Here is a 20,008-nt window from a genome sequence, read left to right on the forward strand (position 1 = left end):
CGAATAATGCTAGGTACCATCTTTTTATCCTCCTAAAATCCTCCTAAAGCTGATGTGGCTTTTAAAATCACCATTAAATTTTAAATGAATCATACTTGAATTTTAATCCAATTGTGATTTTGAAAGTCACATTAGATTTAAGAGGATAAAAAGATGATACCTAGCATTACTCATGTGAAACAAATATGTTTATCAACATTAATTAAACTCATCGCGTTTGGCTAGGTGTAATCGTATAGTCTCTTAATCATTTAATTTGAAAATAATTGTTGAGATTTTAGAAAATCTAATAGAATACAGAGAGAGAATTCTAGAGGATCTTAATCACAAATGCCCCTTGTACGTTGATCAATCTTCACATCCTTTATTAGGCAAGGAATTGACTTATTAGTATCGATATGGTAACAAAATTTGACAATATTGGTTAATGATAATAAATATTTGTAGTAAAAGTAATTAATTATAGTAATTAACCTAACAAAAAACACTGATTAATTTGTAGACTTTAGTTTTTGTAATACGTGCATGCACGGTGGATGCTCGATCCTCCATTAAATTCCAGATTCATCAAACGCATCGTTTCCACTTTTGTCGCCACTAATTCCTTCATCTCTCCTTATTTATAGTGCCTAATTGTGAAAGTTTGTCCTGCAACATCAAACTTAAGCAGTTTATTTCAGCTTCCTCAAAAGCATCAGCACCACTGCACCTCCTCCATACTTGATCTTATTTAAATGCCTCTTTATGCATAAGGTCTTCCCACATTTGCTTGCTTCCTAGTTAGCTTCAAAGACATGATGGCAACCTCCAAAGCATTATTATTGCTTATCTGCATTGCGACTTTCTTGGGTTGCTTGCTTTTCACTGAAGCTGCAAATGCTAGATTCATAGGGTATGAGCCTATAAAAAAAGACGGATTCCTCAAATGCAAGAGGGGGCAATGCCTGCCTCCACCGGCCAACCATTACAGCAGAGGCTGCGAAAGAGAACAGAGGTGCAGGGGAGTACTGCCTGCACCTAATTAAACAAGAAGAAGAAGAAGAAGAAGAAGAAGCTTTTTTTAAGGGAGATAAACCAAACAGAGCTAATTAAAGAGATCAAACAAAATTACTGTACTCTCACCAAATAAATAAGTTTATACATGATTCCTGCATGTGTTTGATTGTTAAGATGAGTCATTTCATGATCAAGATTTTATTTTGTTGAACATGAAAACATATTTATCACGTTTGTGAAATGAAATCTTGTCCATAGAATGGTTCATCTCAATTTTCACTTGAAATTGAGATGATCATATTCCTAGATTTTGTTTGCTTAAATACTATCTAACCAATTATGAAGTACGTACTATCACATCATTTTGTAAAAGAATGCGTTGTAAAAATTATAATACCCCTAACAACACTCTTACTAATTATGCAAGCTGTAATTTTACACTTAATTAGTTAATCAACATTAATTAAACTCATCGCGTCTAGCTGGGTGTAATCCCATAGTCTCTTAATCATTTAATTTGAAAATAATTGTTGAGATTTTAGAAAATCTAATAGAATACAAGGAGAGAATTCTAGAGGATCTTAATTAGGGCTGGTAATTTTGACACAACCCACGAATTTGACACAAAATTATTGAATTTGGGTTTACCCTTAACACATCATTTGCTTCACACACACACACACACACACATATATATATATTAAGGTTAAAGTACGACGTAGTATTATTTTCTACAACAGATTTGGTTGAAAGACATGGCGACATTAAAGCATTGGTTATTTGCCTTGTCGCTCTCTTGATTTGCTCAGTTGTGTTTGTTGAAGGTAAAAGTATTGGACATGGGCCTATTAGAGGCGGCACGGGAAACCCTTGTAAGGGTAATCCGAGCTGTTTGCCTCCACCGGCCAACCCTTATGGAAGGGGTTGTCAAAAAGGCCAGAGGTGCAGGGGTTCAACACCACCATCCATGGTTGCGCGCACTTGAAAAGTAAGACTACTTTGATGATCATTAAATTGATGATGCTTTGATGCAGCTAAATAAAACAATAATTAAATTATTCCCCAGTACATTGCTTGCGGAAATGTTTTTCAATATTTCTTCAATCTCCATATATATGATGATATTCATTTTCATGAAATAAATTAGAGAAAGTTTTTCCATTATTATATATCTTTTTACCATTTCTCCTTCAGTGTAACTTGTGTGTGTGTGAGAGAGAGAGAGAGAGAGGAAGGTCAATAAAATTACAGTTTTTTTTTTTTTTTTTTTTTAAGCAAAAAGGTTGGAGGCGGAGACCAATTGTGGCTGTTCTACTTGGGCGTGACTATAATAGCACCAATGCTTAGGGAACTACTCAGGAGGGGCCTAAACAGTGGACACCGCAGGCGCACTCTCAAGACCAGCCGAGCCATAGCTTAACCGCCCACCACATTAGAGCATCAATGGGAACTAAGGTGGTTTATACTAATCAGGCATGGAGATTCTCCGTTGCAGAGATTCGAACCCACACCCCAGTACTTACCTAATCACTTGAAAATTTCGTTGAGCCACTAAACCACCACCCATGATGATAATAAAATTGCAGTTGAATGAGAAGTACATATGCCCTAAAGAAAGAAACTGCATACTACGTAGAATATTAACAAAAGGTTTCTTGTATAGATATAGGCCATCAAAAACAACAAACAGTTCCCATGAGTTTCAATATAGTAGCTATCTTTAGAAGTAAAAGCACTGCCATGCCATTAAAGCATTGACGGAATTAAGAGTCTTGGTTCTGGCTCCAATGCATGTATTTTACTCTTTCTCTATATCAATTCACTTTTGATTTTTGATTTTTTTTTTTTTTTGATTTTTTTTTGATTTTATAATAAGGGTCATTCAAGAGTAGATTGATAGTACTACAACAGTATAGTGAAAATAATGGTGGAATGAAAATGTAATTTTCTACATTATATCACTGTTTTCCTTTGCTGATATGATAGTACCAATAAATTCTTAAATTATCCTTTATTAAAAAAAAACCAAAAAAAATAAAAATGAAGGTTTGATTGCCACTAGCCTTACTTATTTCAAAGTCAAAACACTCACAATGTTTTTAGGCAAATAAGGATCCTCTCCATATCAAATGAAATAAAGATGATCCATATTTTTTTTAGGCTCAAAGGTGATAAAGAGGAGTTTGGGTTCACAAAGTACCCAGAGTAATGCTGCGGAGTAGCAAACTATGCATAAACGATTCGCATATATTGAGATGTCCTGGATTAATCGAACTTGGGTTAAACCAACCTAACAATAGTAATAATAATGAAAAACTAAACCAAAACCGCATATGTAGATTTGAATGACTAATTGTGAATGTCCAATATTTGAATATTAAAATTTCCCATTTTTTCATATTTTATTTGTTTAAAACCCATGATCTTTTTCTTTTTCTTTTTTTTTTTCAAACTTTATAACAACATGAATTAACTTTGAGTTGTATTTACTAATATTTTGAATGGTATTCGTCTAACCAAGTAGTCGAACAGTGTTTGTCAGCTAGGAATTCAATAGTTGATTAATATTAAGCACTTAGTTGCAAATTTGTTACTAGTTGATCAGTTAAAACAAATTAACATCTTAATTTCCTAAAATAAATATATGAAAGTGAAACTTCCCGATCTCCATACTTGATCTTATTTTATATATAAATGCCTCCGTCCATAAGGTCTTCCCCACATTTGCTAGCCTCAAAGGAGATGATGGCAACCCCCAAAGCATTGCTAATTATCTGCCTTTGTGCTCTCTTGGGTTGCTTTATGTTCTTTGAAGCTGCAAATGGTAGAGTTTTAAAATATGCACCTATAAGGAGTGGCAATGGCAAGCACCCGGAATGCAAGAAGGGTGGGCCGGGGAACTGTCTGCCTCCGCCGGCCAACCCTTATACCAGAGGCTGTGAAAAGGAAACAAAGTGCAGGGGTTCCCCGCCTATATATAAACAGAAACCAACGGGCAGCTAGTTAAAGAGAGACAATAATAATCCCTGCAGCTTCTCCCCATTCTGCAGACTATATATATATATACTTCTAATAAAATGTATTACAATCAGAAAATATAAAATAAAATGTATTGCAGAAAGATTTATACGTTATTTTCTATCTTCTATCTTCTATCTCTCTTTCTCTCGTTCTTTGCTGTGTATGGATCTCAGGATCTTGCTTGGTTTCTGTGTCTGGTTTTTGTATGGTGAGGGAGAGGAAAAAAGGCATGTTATATTTTTTTCATTTCAGCATAACATTACCAATGCACTTCATTTTTGGACACATTATATATTAGTTTAATAGACTGAATTGGATGAAACAGATTCAGCATTAGTCCCTTGAAAAAATGACTTAAAAGTTCAGACAAACATGCATCCTTCTAGCAACGATAACTGACCATGAATATATTAGACATGGATGTGATATAGCACTGAACATCAAGATACAGCAACATAAGAAGATTTTGCTAACCAAGAATCTCTTGAAGATAAAATTACAGTTCCCTCCTACACTTCTGAAGTGATCTAACCAAATACAGAACAATCACATGAATATATTTCACGTGCTCCTCCAATCCCCTAAAAAAGTTTGACAAAGATCAAGGGAAACATCCCCATATTCTTAATGCTTCTAAGTTCTAAGCCACCAAGCTCCAGTCCAGATTTTCCTCATTCCTTCTACAAATCCTGTAGAGTGAACATCAAATAAACCATAAATTATGTACAATCAATCTAAATGTAAAAGTTGGGTTTAAATAAATTCCTAGAGACCCATTATACTATGGGAAGTGTGATATAAAAGGAGGAATACAGTCGCATACTGCCAATTAGCTACAAATCCTGTATCTGCATCTTCAAACTGGACCATGGTAGTCATCAACAATCTGTTTCATTCCATCCATCTGGGAAATGACGTATTCCAGTTTCTTGCAACAGATCTCATTAGCAATTCTTGAACTGTAATCACACTTCTCAAATGGACGGTATTCGCATGCACTTTTGATTTCATCACGCAGTGTGACTTGGATGTCCTGAATTAGAAAGTGACAGCAAAAATTACATATTTTAATACTCACCTTCAATGGAATTTGATGATGATTAAGAAATCCATTTCAAAGGGTTTAAAATAGCTGAAATTTTCAAGTGATCAGCCAAAATTGTAGCTTCAAGTGCACTAATCATAACCAAAATGTCACACTTGACCTGAGCAAAGCCACTTACTAATCATTCTCACTCTCATCCATACAAAAACATACAAACATGCAACAACCACAGGCAAACAAATCTTTATGCATTATTAACCACTATTCCACATCCTATAGTAAAAGGAGAATTTTTTTATCCCTCAATCAAATATCAAAATTATCTCTAGGTGCAATTGCCCCTAAAATTACTTCATTCTTCACAAAGTATTTCACTTTCTAACATCTTCTATCTCGTAAAATTGTCTAGAGACAATTGAATGATCACATGACAAACAATCAAGCTGAGGACAGAAATTTCATTTTTGTTTGATTAAGAGTATGCAAGGGTGCAGAGTTAAAGTTGCAATGCTAGCTAGCAAGCATTCAATCAGATGAATGAAGTTCTCATCATATAAAAAGTACAAATGACACACATCTAAGATCCTAGGCAAAAGTCTTAACGAATCAAGAAACATTGTGTTATTGTCCAAAAAGACCACATCTAATAAATAAATTTGTTGTGTCCACAACAAATCTGCGTCATCTTATCATCTTATCATTTATTCCACATTCATAAACATTGTGAAAAGTTGGTATTCCCTAGCATAACCACAGGCCAGAACAAAATATTTCCGTCATCAATTTTACGTGGCATAAACTATAGCATAAAACTAATGGCCCTCGCTTCAGATTGACATACAATTAGCCCATAAAGCAACAAAGAAACCAAAATACAGTTCTGATGCCCTCTTGTGTAAACCATATCAAGTGGTTGAATGAAAAACATAAAAGCATGCATTATGCATTATCTATATTCCATTTCCAAAGTGCATTTAAAAACCCAAGTTCAAATTATGAAAATAATATATTCTTTTCCAATCATTCGCCCAAATTTCAACCATGCACACAAATTACTCAATAAAATTTCCTGCCGATATAAAATTACTATTAAGAAAGTAAGAAATGGTTCTCCCTCTTAATTTTAACTTCTTTGGCATGACATCTTGAATTTAGTTAACAAACAATTATCCAACTTTTCATCCAATTCAATCCCCATAATTCAAATTCAAATTCAAATTCCACAAATACTCAATTTTGTTAGAACTAGACCACGTAACCAAAAAGCAGAACCAGAACCAGAACCAAGGTTTCTCAGTCACTAAACAACAAATCCCAATGACCATTCACAATTCATATGCCCATAAAACACATGAATTTGTGCTAAGGAAGAGCTGGACCTTGATCAATTGCATGAACTCGAGGCAGTGGTTGTTGATGAAGTCCTTTCTGGGTCCAGTTGGGCTGGCCAGTTCATCCATAACCCCTCCTGCCAGCTCCAAAACCCTAACTACCCGCTATTACAGCACCAATCCATCAAAAAACAAAGCAAAAAAAAAAAAAAAAAAAACCACTTTTAGGCTTTCTAATAGAAACCTAAGGGTTTTGCAAATAAGGGGTTGAGTTATATAATTATTATATACCTTCTCCACATTTTGAAGCCGTTGCAACGAAGTATTTTGGCTCGGTGAATCCATGTAGCTCCTCTACCGAGCATTATAAAACAACCAAACAAGGCCAATAAGCCATTAAACAATGCCCAACACAAGGAAAAAATCGAAGGAAATTCAAACAAAAAACGAAAATTTTAAGAAAAACAAAATACTTACAACGAGTTCCCAGCGATCCGGCGATATTTCAACGAATCCGACGGTCAACTGTGGCGATGGGGTGGTCGACGTCCAGCTATGGTCGGCGGTAACGACCGGTGGCGGGAATAACGGTCTCTTTGTAACTTTTGGAAAGAAAAAAAAAATGGAGCTTTGGATTCGGGCGTGCCGTGCCGTTGATTTTGGAGGATTGGGCTTACCTGCGGTGCCGTTCCTCAACGACGCCGTCTTGATCTGTGCCGAGGCTCTATCAGAGAGATCCAAGCGCTGAAGGCATTCAAGGCCAGCGTGCATGACCCACTGTGCGCACGGCCAAAAGAGAGAGAAGAAAAAAAAAAAAAAAAAACGACAGAATTAACGGGAGTTCACGGCCAAACGTTTTTTTTTTTTTTTTTAATTCACGCAGACCAAACTACAGCAGATAAGTCCGATCCGATATTCGACTATTAGCAAAATTGCAGTAAATAAATGAACCGAGCAAAATCATAAATGTTTTAGAAAATTTAGGGTAAATGTATAGTATAAATTTTTTTTTAATGTCTCCAATGAGTAGTTTAATTGGCTGTGAACCACGCCTGATAAAACAGAGGTTAACATTTTTATCACATCACATTACAATAATTTCTTTAAAAACTTTATTTTTAAGGATGAGACACCGACAGATGTTGCAAATTCAAACTGAAACATATGGAAGGATATATTTTAAATCCAGGAAAAAATTAAGTTCTCAAAGTGAATTTTCAAAAATCGAGGAAGTGATCACAAAGGGTGTGTTTATTTAAAGATTTATCACACATTTAAGTGAAAATTTAAAGCAATTTTTGGATTTTAATGTAATTTAAAATTACTACCTTGACTTTAAAAAAAAAATCAAATTGCGGTTGTAATTAGACTTGTTGAGATTAGGCCATTAACGGACATGTACTCAATTTTGAATATCGTTAGTGCCACGTCAACATTTTTAACTTTTATTTGTAAGTAATGCGGAAAAAAATGTTATGTGGCAAAAATTTTGGTATTTTTATTTTTAAGATGTAGTTAAAAATTCACACTAATATTGGGTAGGGCGTGTTAATGTGATATATGTGTAAAGTATTGAAAATCGTAAGAAGTGACTTTTTTTTTTTTTTTTTTAGAGAGATTATAAATTGTGTTAAACGTATGGAGTAATTTTAAATCTTCTTTAAATTTTAACTATTTATTTGCAAGATTTTCTAGGATTTTTCCACAAATATTAATTTTTATTTTGAAAATAAAAATTAATATTTGTGAAAAAATCCTAGAAAATCTTGCTTGGTTGAAAATTTAGATATAATTAAGGACAAAAATTTCCTTCAAACCGGTATGGAGGAAATATCCTCAAACCCATATAAAATGGAACAGCATTCGCTCCAATTCATTTTGGATTGAAGAATATTCAGTTAATGGTCATGATCTCTTTAAAGAAATCTTGAGGCCATAAATTAGACATTTGTCCCATTAATAAAAAAAATAATAAAATAATACATATTTTAAAAAGAAAATTATAAAACAAAATTATAAAATATTGTCGGACCACCCCAGTTGACTGCTGGTATGGGGTGGCTGGCCGAAGCCACCCCATGGCCCTTGGGGGTGGTTCGGCCACCCCATGGCCCTTGGGGGTGATCCGGCCACCCCAAAGGCCAAACAATTTTTTTTTTTTTTTGTAGTTTGCGTTTAGGGGGTGGCCGGACCACCCCCAAGGGCCCCCCTGGCCAGCCATTGGGGTGGCTCTCAAGCCACCTTCAGCTAAAATGGGGTGGTCTGACCACTCCCTATGGCCAAGATGGGGTGGCTTCTGGCTAGCCACCTCATTTTTTTTATTATTTTTTTTAATCTGAAATATTATTTTTTTAGGAAAGTCCATATACTTCCCTCAAACTACCACCCAATTGACAATGTCCCCCCTAAACTTTTAATTGTGACAATTTTCCCCCTAAACTACCAAAAATTGTCAATGTTCCTCTCAATGACGAAACTACCGTTAGTAAAATAAAAACAAAAAATACTAAAACTTCTAGAAAAAACCTAAAACTAAAATAAATAAATAAATCCAAAGGGTGCCAAATTTAAAATTAAAAAAAATAAAATAAAATCCATTGTATAAGAAAAAAATTAATTTTTTTTTTTTGGTTATGATTTTTTTTTTAATAACTTTTTAAAATAAAATTTTCTGTTTTTTAAAAAATTAACAATTTTCGTTTAAGAAAATAAAAATTTCCGTTTCTTTTAAATAAAAATTTATGTTTAAAGAAAAAAATTGTTTTAAAAACAAATTTTGGTTTTTTTTTTTAAAACAAAAATCTTTCTTTTTAAATTAAAATTTTCGTTTTAAAAAAAAATTAAAAATTAAAAATTTATTTATTTTTTGAATTTATAGGGATATTTTTGTCTTATTTATAAATACATAGGGACATTTTTATCTTTTTGCTAGCTTTAGGAGGGACATTGACAATGTTTTGGTAGTTTGGGATGAACATTATCACAATTGAAAGTTTTGGGGTACATTGTCAATTGAGTGATAGTTTAGGAGGGTATATGGACTTTACCCTTTTTATTATTATTATTATTTTTTTGTAGTGGAACATATGTCTTATTTATGGCTCTAGAATTTTTAAGCGAAATTCCAGCCATGAACTAGAGAGGATTCTATTCCATTTTTTCCCGTTTGGAGAAAATTTATGTCCTATAATTAATAGAATTAATCTGAATAGTTACCCATATCCTTTGAAGAAGGAGAGAATACTTATTTATTAGAAAGATATAAATGTGGATAAGGATAAATATGAATTATTCAATTTCTTTTAGATAAATTTATTATTTCTAATTAACAAGAAATTTAAAAAAAAAAAAAATTGTGAGGATGAAAATGACAAAATCTAACTATTTAATTAGAAAAAATTACTTAAATTTTAAAATATTTTATCATAAGATTATTTGTAGACATCTACATATATCCTAATCATAATATCATAACATCCTAACCTAAGATATTATATATATGTATAAATCTAATTCCTTTTAATTCGATTATTATTTAAAGATTTTATCCATTTTTCATTTTTATCAATCGAATATTTATGATTTTTTCCAAATTTATACCTTTGGCTACTTTGAGCAACAAAACGCGAAGAATAATTAACAGCAATTAAAGATTTTTTTTTTTTTTTTCCCAATTTGTTCACTTTTATCAGTGCAACATTTACCGTTCTTCTTCGAAGGTCTTTGACCAATTGAATTGCAACGTGGCATGGTATGACAGACCAAACGCTGGCAAGCGCGTGCCAAAACCAATAAGCTATTGAGCTTTGGACTAGGAACCAACCACCGTACTCAACCCTTTCTTTGTCTCGAAAAGAGAGAGGAGAGAGAGAGAGAGCTCCATGGCGACATCGAAGCTTCAAGCGCTTTGGAACCACCCAGCCGGACCCAAAACGAGTGAGTCAACTCGGCTATCGTTATATTTTTTATAAAATCGTTGCTCTGTCGTTTGTCTGATTGTAATTTGCAAATTAAAAATATGTGCTTTGTTTGTTTGTTTGCTTTCTTTCGCTCGATTTTGATACTTTGCTTCGGATTTTCTTCGCTCGTGTCGTCGCGTTTCCGTACGAATCACTTTCACAGAGATTAGATCCACGAGATTGAGGCTCAAGATTTGAAAAAAAAAAACAGAAAAAAATTGACCTTTGCTATAGCAGAAGGGTTAATTACTGTTTCTGTGGCTGACATCAGATAGACATTTTAGAGTTAATTATATTATTGTTTTGGGACTTTACTGTGTAAATCAGATAGCTGATTGAGACCATAATTAGTAAGTTATATTGTTGATGGAATCACTTAAGGGACATTAGATTTCTAAGGTTTTTTTTTTTTGTTTTTTTGGTATTAATGTGCTAGTTTGGTCTCAGTGATATCTGCCTTATGAGAATTGTGTTATTTTGGATTTAATGTGTAACTAATCCTATTGCCCTTTTGAGGCCCCAAACATCGTTCTCTGTAGAATGACTTTGACAAGTTTATTATTTTATACTGCTCCATCAGTTTATATATATATATGTACATATATTTTTCTTTGTCATGATAAGTGTACTGAACCGGTTATTGTATTAGAGTAGAGGTCATGGAACCTTGACTTCAAAGTTTACTTGATTTCAGGTGTTGGGCTCATACATGAGAGGATTGTTATAGTATTCAAGTATTAGTTAAATGATTAAATTCACAATTTCCTATCGGCTTAAGCTTTTAGGATAACTGTGAATTTAACAGAATCAATTTCGAATCTGATTCAAATCCAATATAACACCTGTGGGTACATAATACATGTGTTGAGTCGATTCTTAATCGCCAATGGTTGAATGAATGTTTTTCATTTGTCAGTAACTACAGTATGCATAAGTTTGCTTTCTTGTTGTCGCAGTTCACTTTTGGGCACCGACTTTCAAATGGGGCATCAGCATAGCCAACATTGCTGACTTCTCCAAACCACCTGAAAAGCTTTCGTATCCTCAGCAAATAGGTATATACACGAATACATGTGCACACACACTATCTGAAACCTTTATCCACGTACTGCCATGTATTCAAGAACAAGTCAGTATTCTATTAGTAGTTTAAGCATTCTTTGTCTTGCATTAATTTACACCAGCATTATATTTTTTTCTCACGCTCTCTATTGTGATGCAGCGGTTACATGCACTGGACTTATCTGGACACGATATAGCACAGTAATCACTCCGGTAAGTCTGAATTTTGAGAAGATTTCCTGCTTTCAGAAGTTAGAGATAATGATGGTATACCTCCGACAGTGTTGTATAGCTTCATTGCACAGATATAACATAGACACTTCCTTATTTTCTTTACTCCACGCGTACATACCTTGTCCAGATTTGAGTTGTATGAACCATAATCTTTCAATCAGGCTATCGTATCTAAGGTTTGAATGGTTCGCATTCTGGATTGTAATAGTCAGGGGTGGAACCACCTTGTTGCTTCCAAAATTTTAAGACCTTTAAATTTCATGAAATAAACCCTCCTAAATTAATTTTTACACCCCACCCCCACCCCGTTGTGCCCTCACACCTGAAATTTTAGTTTCGCCCCTGGTAATGGTGGTATCATGACTTCCATCGAAATTTTCACCCCCCTTTTTGGTGGGGGGGCTGGAGCTTGGAGGGAATGGACTGTGCCTTATCTCTTGTTCCTGCCTTATTTCTAGTTTTCTCATCTCCCAAAACCCAAATAGGGAATTGCATAGTAATCCACTCTTAAGAGTAAATCGGCTGAATCTGTGGAATCTGAATGGATCAGATCCAGTCGGATCTGATCAAAGCTTCAAGTTAAAGGTGCCCTACCACTTGCTCTCCAGCTTTTTCCAAAATAACCTTTTGCTTTAATTCCACCACCGTGTGCATCCCTAGAAAGAGTGAAGTTTAAAATACTAAGAACAATCTGAGGTGTGGGTTTATGCAACTGTCTGATCTTTTATTCAATGATTCTGGAACGATATATATCCCACCTTTTAGTGTGTAAGGTCCTCAATGAAGATGATACTCCCCTCCCCCTCCCTCTTTGCACCCCATGAAACAAAAATGAGAAAAAAGCAACGAGAATGTGAACATGGCCTTGACTGCACGGAGAGTAATTCATTTCCAAGGGAAAAAGAAAAGCACTTGTTTGCTATTCCTAATTTCTTTGTGGTATCTTATGAAGAATGTTCTTTTGTTTCACTTCTTGGTATTGCTCAATGGCATTTGTCTGGGATGGAGGCTTGTTCATAATTCTAATTCTTGGTTGTCTTTTATTTTGACCTGCAGAAGAACTGGAACCTTTTTAGTGTAAATGTTGCAATGGCAGGGACAGGAATCTACCAACTTTCACGCAAAATACGGTTAGTTGGATCAAATTAATATTGATCTGTCGCAATTTTTTAATCCTTATAGAAAGGAAATGGACATGAGACACATCTTATTACCAAAAAAAAAAAGCAGTAGATGGTCAGTTTTCTGCAACTTTGCTCATCATTTGCACAATAAAAGGTGGTGAAAAAGAGAAGAAGAAATGTCTTAATTGTTTAAATTGGATTTTAAAAGATTTTTTGACACTTGCTGGAAAGTCTGGTTGGAAATATCTTAGAGTTTCTCTCTGTAATATTCTCCATGGTTTGCATGAATGCCATTTCCATTGAAGGTGGGATCTTCATGACTCTTCTTTCTTTTTTCCTTCTTTTACATTTCCAGGCAAGATTATTTCTCAGAGGAAGAAGCAGCTGTAGCAAAAGAATGATGACGAAAAGTTCTCAACTTCTTTTTATGTCGCTTGGTTGGAGGCTCAATATTGCCTCCTTGTCTTGCAGTTCATTGAAGTTCTTCAATAATCATGCTTGTCTTTTTTTGCATTGGATAGTTCATTTATGTCATGAAGTGTGTATTTGTAGCTTTAATGATTGGCACTGTACTAGTAAACCAACTGGAAATAATTGAACACTTGAACAGCCAAGGTTCCCAAATTCAATGATAAAATTTTGTTAATATTTCCATAAATCACATGTTTTTGTTTTGCAATATCTTCATTGTAACCTTTTGCAGTCCACGTTCACCTCTTAAAATTGGGACTGGCTATGTAGAACTAGGATTTAAAATGGTAGAGAATTGAGGTATTGATTACTTTCTTCATAATTATATTACTCTTGGGACTTAAATTTTTTGCTGTGTCGTGGAGGAGCCAGTTCAGGATGCTCTCCATTTTACTTGAATTGGAGATTCATTGTCCATGTTAGATTTCACACTTAAGTGAAGAGGGGTTTATTTTATGGGCCAGATCATTTTTTCACATATTTAATGGTGTATACGTTACTATGTCATTTAAAATTTTAAAAGATATAAAGACATGATAATACCATGCAATGAAAAATAAATAAATAAATAAAAAATAAAACTTGATGTGAAAAATAAGTCTAGCTAGTAAAACTAGCGTAACCCTCATCGCAAGGCTCTTGCTAGAACATATTGATTACCAACCAAACAGAGTAAAGTTAAAGTCCCTTTTGTATTTTTCTATAGTTCCTTCAAGAATGATGTGGTTATTAAAATCACTATTGAGCTTGTGATTAATTATTATTAGATTTGATCAAATGGTAATTTTAATATCTACAGCATTCTTAGAGGAACTCGAGATGGACACTTGAAGGACTTTTAAAATTACTAAACCAGATATCTAAAGAATATCGCTAAATAAGTTGTAAAGTTATAAAGGTCTTGAATGCAAAACCATGCATTAAATTTGAGAGATCCATGAATGGAAATGATATTGATTTGCAGCTCTAAAACCAAAACCGGGAGATCTCAATTAAGACTTAACAGTGCGTTTTGGCCTTGCGATTTTGTAGGCCAAAAGTGTGTTAAAAAAAATGCCAATTTGGAGACATAAAATTCTATATTTTAAAATCACATGAAATGGATGCATTTTAAAAAATGCATGCTTTTAAAGAATAAACTGTGATTTCAAAAGCGGAACCATACTTTTACCAAATGTATATTTGTGTTTCTAAAAATTATTTTTCATTAACTACATTTTAAAATCACTCAATCCTTGAAATAGTCCTTATTTAAAAATAAAAAAATAAAAAATAATAATTTAAAATAAAAAATAAAAAATAAAAATAAAAATAGTTGGTTTTGCCACGTCCAGCATTATAGAATAAATATGAGATAAAAATGTAATTTCTAGCATAACTCTTAACCTAAAGCCGTACTCTGAACTCATTATAGATCCTTCAACACTATGTCCTAGTCATAAGGCACTTCACCTAGTACCATCTTGATGAGCAATTACATATTGACAGTCCAATCAACATGATGCAAAGTAATACTAGAACATCAATACAATTATCACATTGAAAACTAGATGATTCATTCGATTTCCTTTCAATTTGTAAGTCCAGCATGTCCAAGCTCAGAAGTTGTCAGACAAAGCTGGAAAGATTAAAAAAAAAAATCAATTGTCCAATGAGGAGGGAAAAAGGTATTGCATGCCCCCTAAAGCCAAACTGCAATCAGCTCAGCAAGGGAGCATAAAATGAAGACTAAAGTACATGCATATGCCACTGGAATACACTTGCCTAAGACAGCCAGTGGTTCAACAAGAATACAAAAAAAATTAAAAATTAAAAAAAAATTGCAGTTTATAATCAGGCACAAACAAGTAGGTTGCAGATTCTAATGTCCTCAGCATCCCAAAACCCCAAGGCAGCCTTCAATCATGTCTCAACACTACTTGCCTTCTCTTTCCTACTGGCCACCTCTAGTCTGATCAGTTTTTGAGTCATGACCATGGTCATCATCATGCGCCTTCAAGCCTAAACTCAAATCCAAAGTGCTTTCATTCAGATCTTGGCATATTAACTGGTTTTTGTCCTGTGACGCAATAAAAATCTAATTCAGCATTACATGTAATCTTTCAATAAGACATAAGCAGATAGTTCAATAGCTATGTAGGGTTGATCTCATGCCACTAACAGAAGCATACATTTTTAAAACTAGAAAATTTCCTTCACCAATCTTTGGGATTGCAGCTTGAAATTAGACACTCCATCTTAAACCAGACAAATATTTTTTTTATAACTATCTTGCCAGACTTTCAAAATGAAGTACTTTGCTTTTCTTAGATTCTAATATGGAACAAATAGCTAGGTAACTAGCAATCCTGTGCATGACCTTTCATCATTCTCATTTTCCTTTCTTTTATTATCATTATCTAAACTAATTGCAGTAGTGTCCCAATCCATCAGTCCAGACTAGCTTTTTGTCCAGAAGTTTTCTCCATCATAGATGATATTTTCACCAAGAATTTAGATCAGAAGCAATGAAATACAAAACAAGAATGAGATGTGTAACCGTTTCACCTGACTTTCCTCCATTGGCACATCATTAATGTCAGGTTTCTCGTCCAAAGCCTCACCCTTGGGAGTGGACTCTGTTGCACTAGGGTCAATATCAATTGATTTAGCATCATCATTTTCTGCAGCCTCGTTTTCTGCATCCTCATTCTTCTGCTCCTCTAGAACAGCAATCTGCACAGCCAAATATCCAAAATGATCATGCATCCACAAAGCCAGTAAAACAAATAGAACATAGAGATAATAAGACAAATGTCTTCACTGCCTCATTCCAAGGGCGTCAATTTAGATTCAATGATGGATTGTTATTTTAGGAAAAATTGTTAGGCTACATATAAAACAATTACTCGAAAACACATAAATCAGTTGTTTGAAATGTTATACTCTCCCCAGCATAAATGCTTATTTCCAACGTTACAAACACAAACTCGAATACCACATTCCCTTTTCCTTTTCTTTCATCCATTTGTGTTCTAATGGTGGTATAAGTACCTAATAAGAGATTTTCTTAGTAGGAAAAGATGAAACAAAAAAGAAAATAGAAAAGGCTTAATTCTCCAGCACAGAGGGAGTACAAAAAAAAGAAATCCTGAGAAGCTACAATCCATAAAAGATTAATCCACCCAAAGCTTTCATTCAATCAAAAAGCGAGCTCACAAAAATGAGCTTGAGCTTACTCCTGGAGAGCCCAACACCACCTAAGGCATAATGTGACTTCATTCCAACTCCCACTATTACTGGAATGTACAAACTTCCATTCCAGCATTCAAGCAACTCAAAAACTGTCCCAGGCATCAGCAATTGGAAGCCAAAGTGCAGGAACAGGACAGACCAAAGATTGTGTTCCTAGGTTATCCGGGATTTACAATCATAGACTACAGGCACAAATGCCAATCATAGACAACAGGCACAAATCATGTGACAATCCCATAAATTTCCATGTTACTAGTGAGAAAAATGCATTTCTGAACTAATGCAGGATCGACGATAATGAGAGATGCCCACAAACTTCAAAGGCATTAATGAACTGAAGACTCATCTTTTATACTGGCTAATCTGGCATCCTTAAAACCTACAGCAGTCTTTAAAATATTTGTATAGCCTCTGCATTTAAAGTCTTTATATAATTCATTGTCCAAATGCACCAAAACAAACAACACTAAAACAGTCCATTGCATATCATCTCTTTAATCCTTAAGTTCATAACTATGGGAAATGAATTCCATTCCATTAATGAGATATGTCATGCGGATGAATTACATGAAGAGATTGAGACCAAACTCCTCCACCTGGTTTCTCATATGGATATAGCTCAGAACTCCAAATAATAGAAGGAAAGAAAAGGAAAAAGATCAATCTTGTTTTACAACTGTGTCAATATGCATTACAGAAGTTCAACTTACCATCATGCCTAAAAAGAGTGTACTGTTCATATAAAACATCTTGTATTTCCAAATCTGTTATTGTTGAATTGCCAAATCTATGGGTTTGACAAACTTCTAACTTTTAAATTAACATGTTAAAATACAAGCCAACAGTTTACTATAACATGAAAAGAAAACCTCATAAAAAGAACACCAAAGTTGGATAATGGCCCCAAACAGTACATATTGTCAGCCAAAAAACAGAAGAAAAAATAAGCAAGTATTAGCTTCTAGGTCACAAAATATATGTAATTTGAGAGAGTAAGAGAGAGAGAATAAGCAGAAACTTTATAAGACTCTAATTAAATTTGATTCTCAAATATGAAAGAATATCTGAGTACATCATATGCCATTAGTAGGCACAAAGCCAATTTCCAATTGGCACCACCACCACCTCCTCTGGTTTCTCCAGTATATGAGACAAATTTTCCTTGTTTACCATTTTATTGGGTCTACTCAATTAAACCTACACAACATAAAGCCATGGTAGATAAGCACATCACTAATTGTGTCTTTTAAGTGAAACAGACATCATTATAATTTTCTATATGATGCTTGATAGGTAGGAAGTGAGTTAAATGTATAATCATATGATACCATATCTATTTCTCTCAAATACATAAGTGTAATGGTCAAAATCCATAATAGATCGTTATCACAAAATCTACGAACCGATCAAAGAAATCAACCCAAAAAAGTCCCTTGCATAAAAATGCTCATCGTGTGAACCAATCAACAAAGAAATATTATTATAGTACCAGTGCTATGATCATAAAACGTAAGATTTTACCTATGGTCTACCAAGACTTCAAGTCTCTCATAACCAAGATTTTACCATATAAAGAATGACAAAATTTATCTTTGTACTTCAAGATTTGTATCATCCAAGCATAACTTTTATAAATAGCTGACCTTAGATCATTACTAAAACAGCAAAAAGATAAATGTCTCCCCTCCACCCACTCCAAAAAAGAATGGCTATATGTTAGGTTATTGAGCAACTGGATTTAGACAATTAATAATATTTTTATGATTGAGTTATTCCTTTTTTTATTACAAAAAATGGAAAACAATTTAGACAAAAGAAAAAGTCAAGGCATACAAATCTAGATATATTCCAATTCCACAAACTGTCAGCCTTTTAGATCAAGTACAAAGTTCCAAGTTGGCATAATTAGCTACATCTTTTTATGATGACATCAAACAAGCACACACGCATAATAAATTATGTACACACAAACATATACATGGAGTCGTAGCCAGCAAACATTATTCAAAACCTTTCCAACTAGATATGCCCAAGTACACTTGTCCACATGGCATATCAACATGTCCACATGGAGTACTACCAAAACTAAAGTTTCAACTCAATATAACCTCCAAATCTACATAGTACCACCTCAAAGGTCCTTTACAACGACTTATAACTAACAATTCAAAACATTCTACCATAGTCAAGTACAACCAAATCAATCCCCACTCATTTCAAGCTTTTGTTTCCCTCTTCCTCATCCCCACGTCTTTGCCACTATATCATTATCCACCAAACATCACAAGATTTCACCTTTACATTGCAACCCTACGAAAACTCAAATAAAAATCCCAACTCCTCCAAACAATTCTTCCAACCCATAAGCCAAAACCCTTGATCAATCGATACTAACCCAAAATAACCAGATCACATATCAGTCTCCCCAGTCCATCAAACCCGCTATTCTCAACAAATCCCAAAAACCCAGATCACATATCAAAATCAAATAAATCCAATCTTTCTAATGGCCCACACACAATTCTTTCCCCAAAATAAAATCCAACAAACACACACATAACCAAATCCAAAAACTCGAACCCAAATTTAAAAATTAACAAAAAAAGACCCCAAGAAACAAGAAATCAATTACTATATTCACAAAAAATTACCGGAATGTATTTGAATTTACGACGAGGAGGCTCCTCCAGGGTACCCGCCACGTCATCCCTGCCGGAACTCTTGTCCCCGTTACCGTCATTCACGTTACTGTTGTTGTTATTGCTGTTCTGGCTCTGGGTGATTGGGGTCCACTTGTAAAGCAAGAGATGTGAGCCGTTATTACCGTTAGTCGTCCCATTGGTGGTGGTGTTGTGGCTGTGAATCTGATGAGAGTGACTGTTGCTGTGGTTAGAGGCAGCACTACTGGTCGATGGCGCTACGTGGACCCACTTCTTCTTCCACTTCCTCACCGGCCCACTGAACACCGTGGCCGGCCCGTACCGCGTCGAGGACCGCCCGAGTCGGGCCCCCACTCCCTCCATGTTTCCCCGATCTGAATCGGTTCCGACTCGGCCTCCGATCCCTCAAAAAAAATATTATTATTACTTTTATTTTTCTTTCTCTCTATCTCAAAACATATACAGCTGGCTTTTGCTTTCGGCCTTTTTATGGTTTTCCAAGTTTGACTGGGATTGGGTGGTTCCGTGAGTGGGTAGTTAATGTTTTGGCCAATCGTGGCCGTCCAAAACATGGACTCCTTTCCCAAATAGGATTATAGCCTTTTGTGTATGTGTTTGACATTCTTATTTTGCAAATGATTGATGGAATAGTATGAGTTGTTTGTTTTTGTAGTGTGGGTGAATTTGGAAGGAGACTTCCTACATGTGAGTCAACTAGTTGTGTGATTTGGTTGGGCTATATAGGTTAATATGGCAATTTTTTATTTTTTATTTTTGGAAAATATTGAAATAAGAAAATCTGTTTGAGGTATATTCTTGGTGTAGTTCAATTTGAAATGTTTTGAGGTCCATATTTCACTTATTGAACATT

General features: G+C 34.5%; 3 protein-coding genes across 3 annotated transcripts; 1 reads left to right on the forward strand and 2 right to left on the reverse strand.

The window, feature by feature from the left end:
- Nucleotides 1–4,425: 4,425 nt before the first annotated feature.
- LOC132170739 (mediator of RNA polymerase II transcription subunit 11) lies at nucleotides 4,426–7,206 on the reverse strand. Its single transcript, XM_059581825.2, has 5 exons — nucleotides 6,871–7,206; nucleotides 6,685–6,747; nucleotides 6,442–6,558; nucleotides 4,841–5,050; nucleotides 4,426–4,706 (listed from the first exon to the last, which is right to left on the reverse strand). Exons 1-4 carry the CDS (start codon nucleotides 7,162–7,164, stop codon nucleotides 4,874–4,876), a joined length of 651 nt encoding a protein of 216 aa, XP_059437808.2. The 5' UTR covers nucleotides 7,165–7,206; the 3' UTR covers nucleotides 4,426–4,706; nucleotides 4,841–4,873.
- Nucleotides 7,207–10,208: 3,002 nt separating this feature from the next.
- LOC132171226 (mitochondrial pyruvate carrier 4) lies at nucleotides 10,209–13,433 on the forward strand. Its single transcript, XM_059582491.2, has 5 exons — nucleotides 10,209–10,329; nucleotides 11,309–11,407; nucleotides 11,575–11,627; nucleotides 12,705–12,778; nucleotides 13,128–13,433. The coding sequence occupies exons 1-5, from the start codon at nucleotides 10,275–10,277 to the stop codon at nucleotides 13,171–13,173; spliced, it is 327 nt and encodes a 108-aa protein (XP_059438474.1). The 5' UTR covers nucleotides 10,209–10,274; the 3' UTR covers nucleotides 13,174–13,433.
- A 1,441-nt stretch (nucleotides 13,434–14,874) lies between these two features.
- LOC132171313 (golgin family A protein) lies at nucleotides 14,875–19,597 on the reverse strand. The gene is made up of 3 exons (XM_059582600.2): nucleotides 19,129–19,597; nucleotides 15,791–15,958; nucleotides 14,875–15,302 (listed from the first exon to the last, which is right to left on the reverse strand). Exons 1-3 carry the CDS (start codon nucleotides 19,498–19,500, stop codon nucleotides 15,177–15,179), a joined length of 666 nt encoding a protein of 221 aa, XP_059438583.1. The 5' UTR covers nucleotides 19,501–19,597; the 3' UTR covers nucleotides 14,875–15,176.
- Between the last annotated feature and the right edge of the window lie 411 nt (nucleotides 19,598–20,008).

The sequence above is a fragment of the Corylus avellana genome, chromosome 1 (assembly GCF_965113065.1).
Source record: "Corylus avellana chromosome 1, dhCorAvel1.hap1.2, whole genome shotgun sequence".
In the NCBI taxonomy this organism is placed as follows: Eukaryota; Viridiplantae; Streptophyta; class Magnoliopsida; order Fagales; family Betulaceae; genus Corylus; species Corylus avellana.

Coding starts and splice junctions, on each gene's coding strand:
- LOC132170739 (XM_059581825.2), bottom strand. CDS start 7,164: ATGCACGCTGGCCTTGAATGCCTTCAGCGCTTGGATCTCTCTGATAGA. Junction 6,559..6,684: donor GGCTTCAAAATGTGGAGAAG/GTATATAATAAT, acceptor GTGCTGTAATAG/CGGGTAGTTAGGGTTTTGGA. Junction 5,051..6,441: donor AGTTCATGCAATTGATCAAG/GTCCAGCTCTTC, acceptor TTTCTAATTCAG/GACATCCAAGTCACACTGCG.
- LOC132171226 (XM_059582491.2), top strand. CDS start 10,275: ATGGCGACATCGAAGCTTCAAGCGCTTTGGAACCACCCAGCCGGACCC. Junction 11,628..12,704: donor ATAGCACAGTAATCACTCCG/GTAAGTCTGAAT, acceptor TTTGACCTGCAG/AAGAACTGGAACCTTTTTAG. Junction 12,779..13,127: donor CAACTTTCACGCAAAATACG/GTTAGTTGGATC, acceptor TTACATTTCCAG/GCAAGATTATTTCTCAGAGG.
- LOC132171313 (XM_059582600.2), bottom strand. CDS start 19,500: ATGGAGGGAGTGGGGGCCCGACTCGGGCGGTCCTCGACGCGGTACGGG. Junction 15,959..19,128: donor GTAAATTCAAATACATTCCG/GTAATTTTTTGT, acceptor TTGGCTGTGCAG/ATTGCTGTTCTAGAGGAGCA. Junction 15,303..15,790: donor TGCCAATGGAGGAAAGTCAG/GTGAAACGGTTA, acceptor ATTGCGTCACAG/GACAAAAACCAGTTAATATG.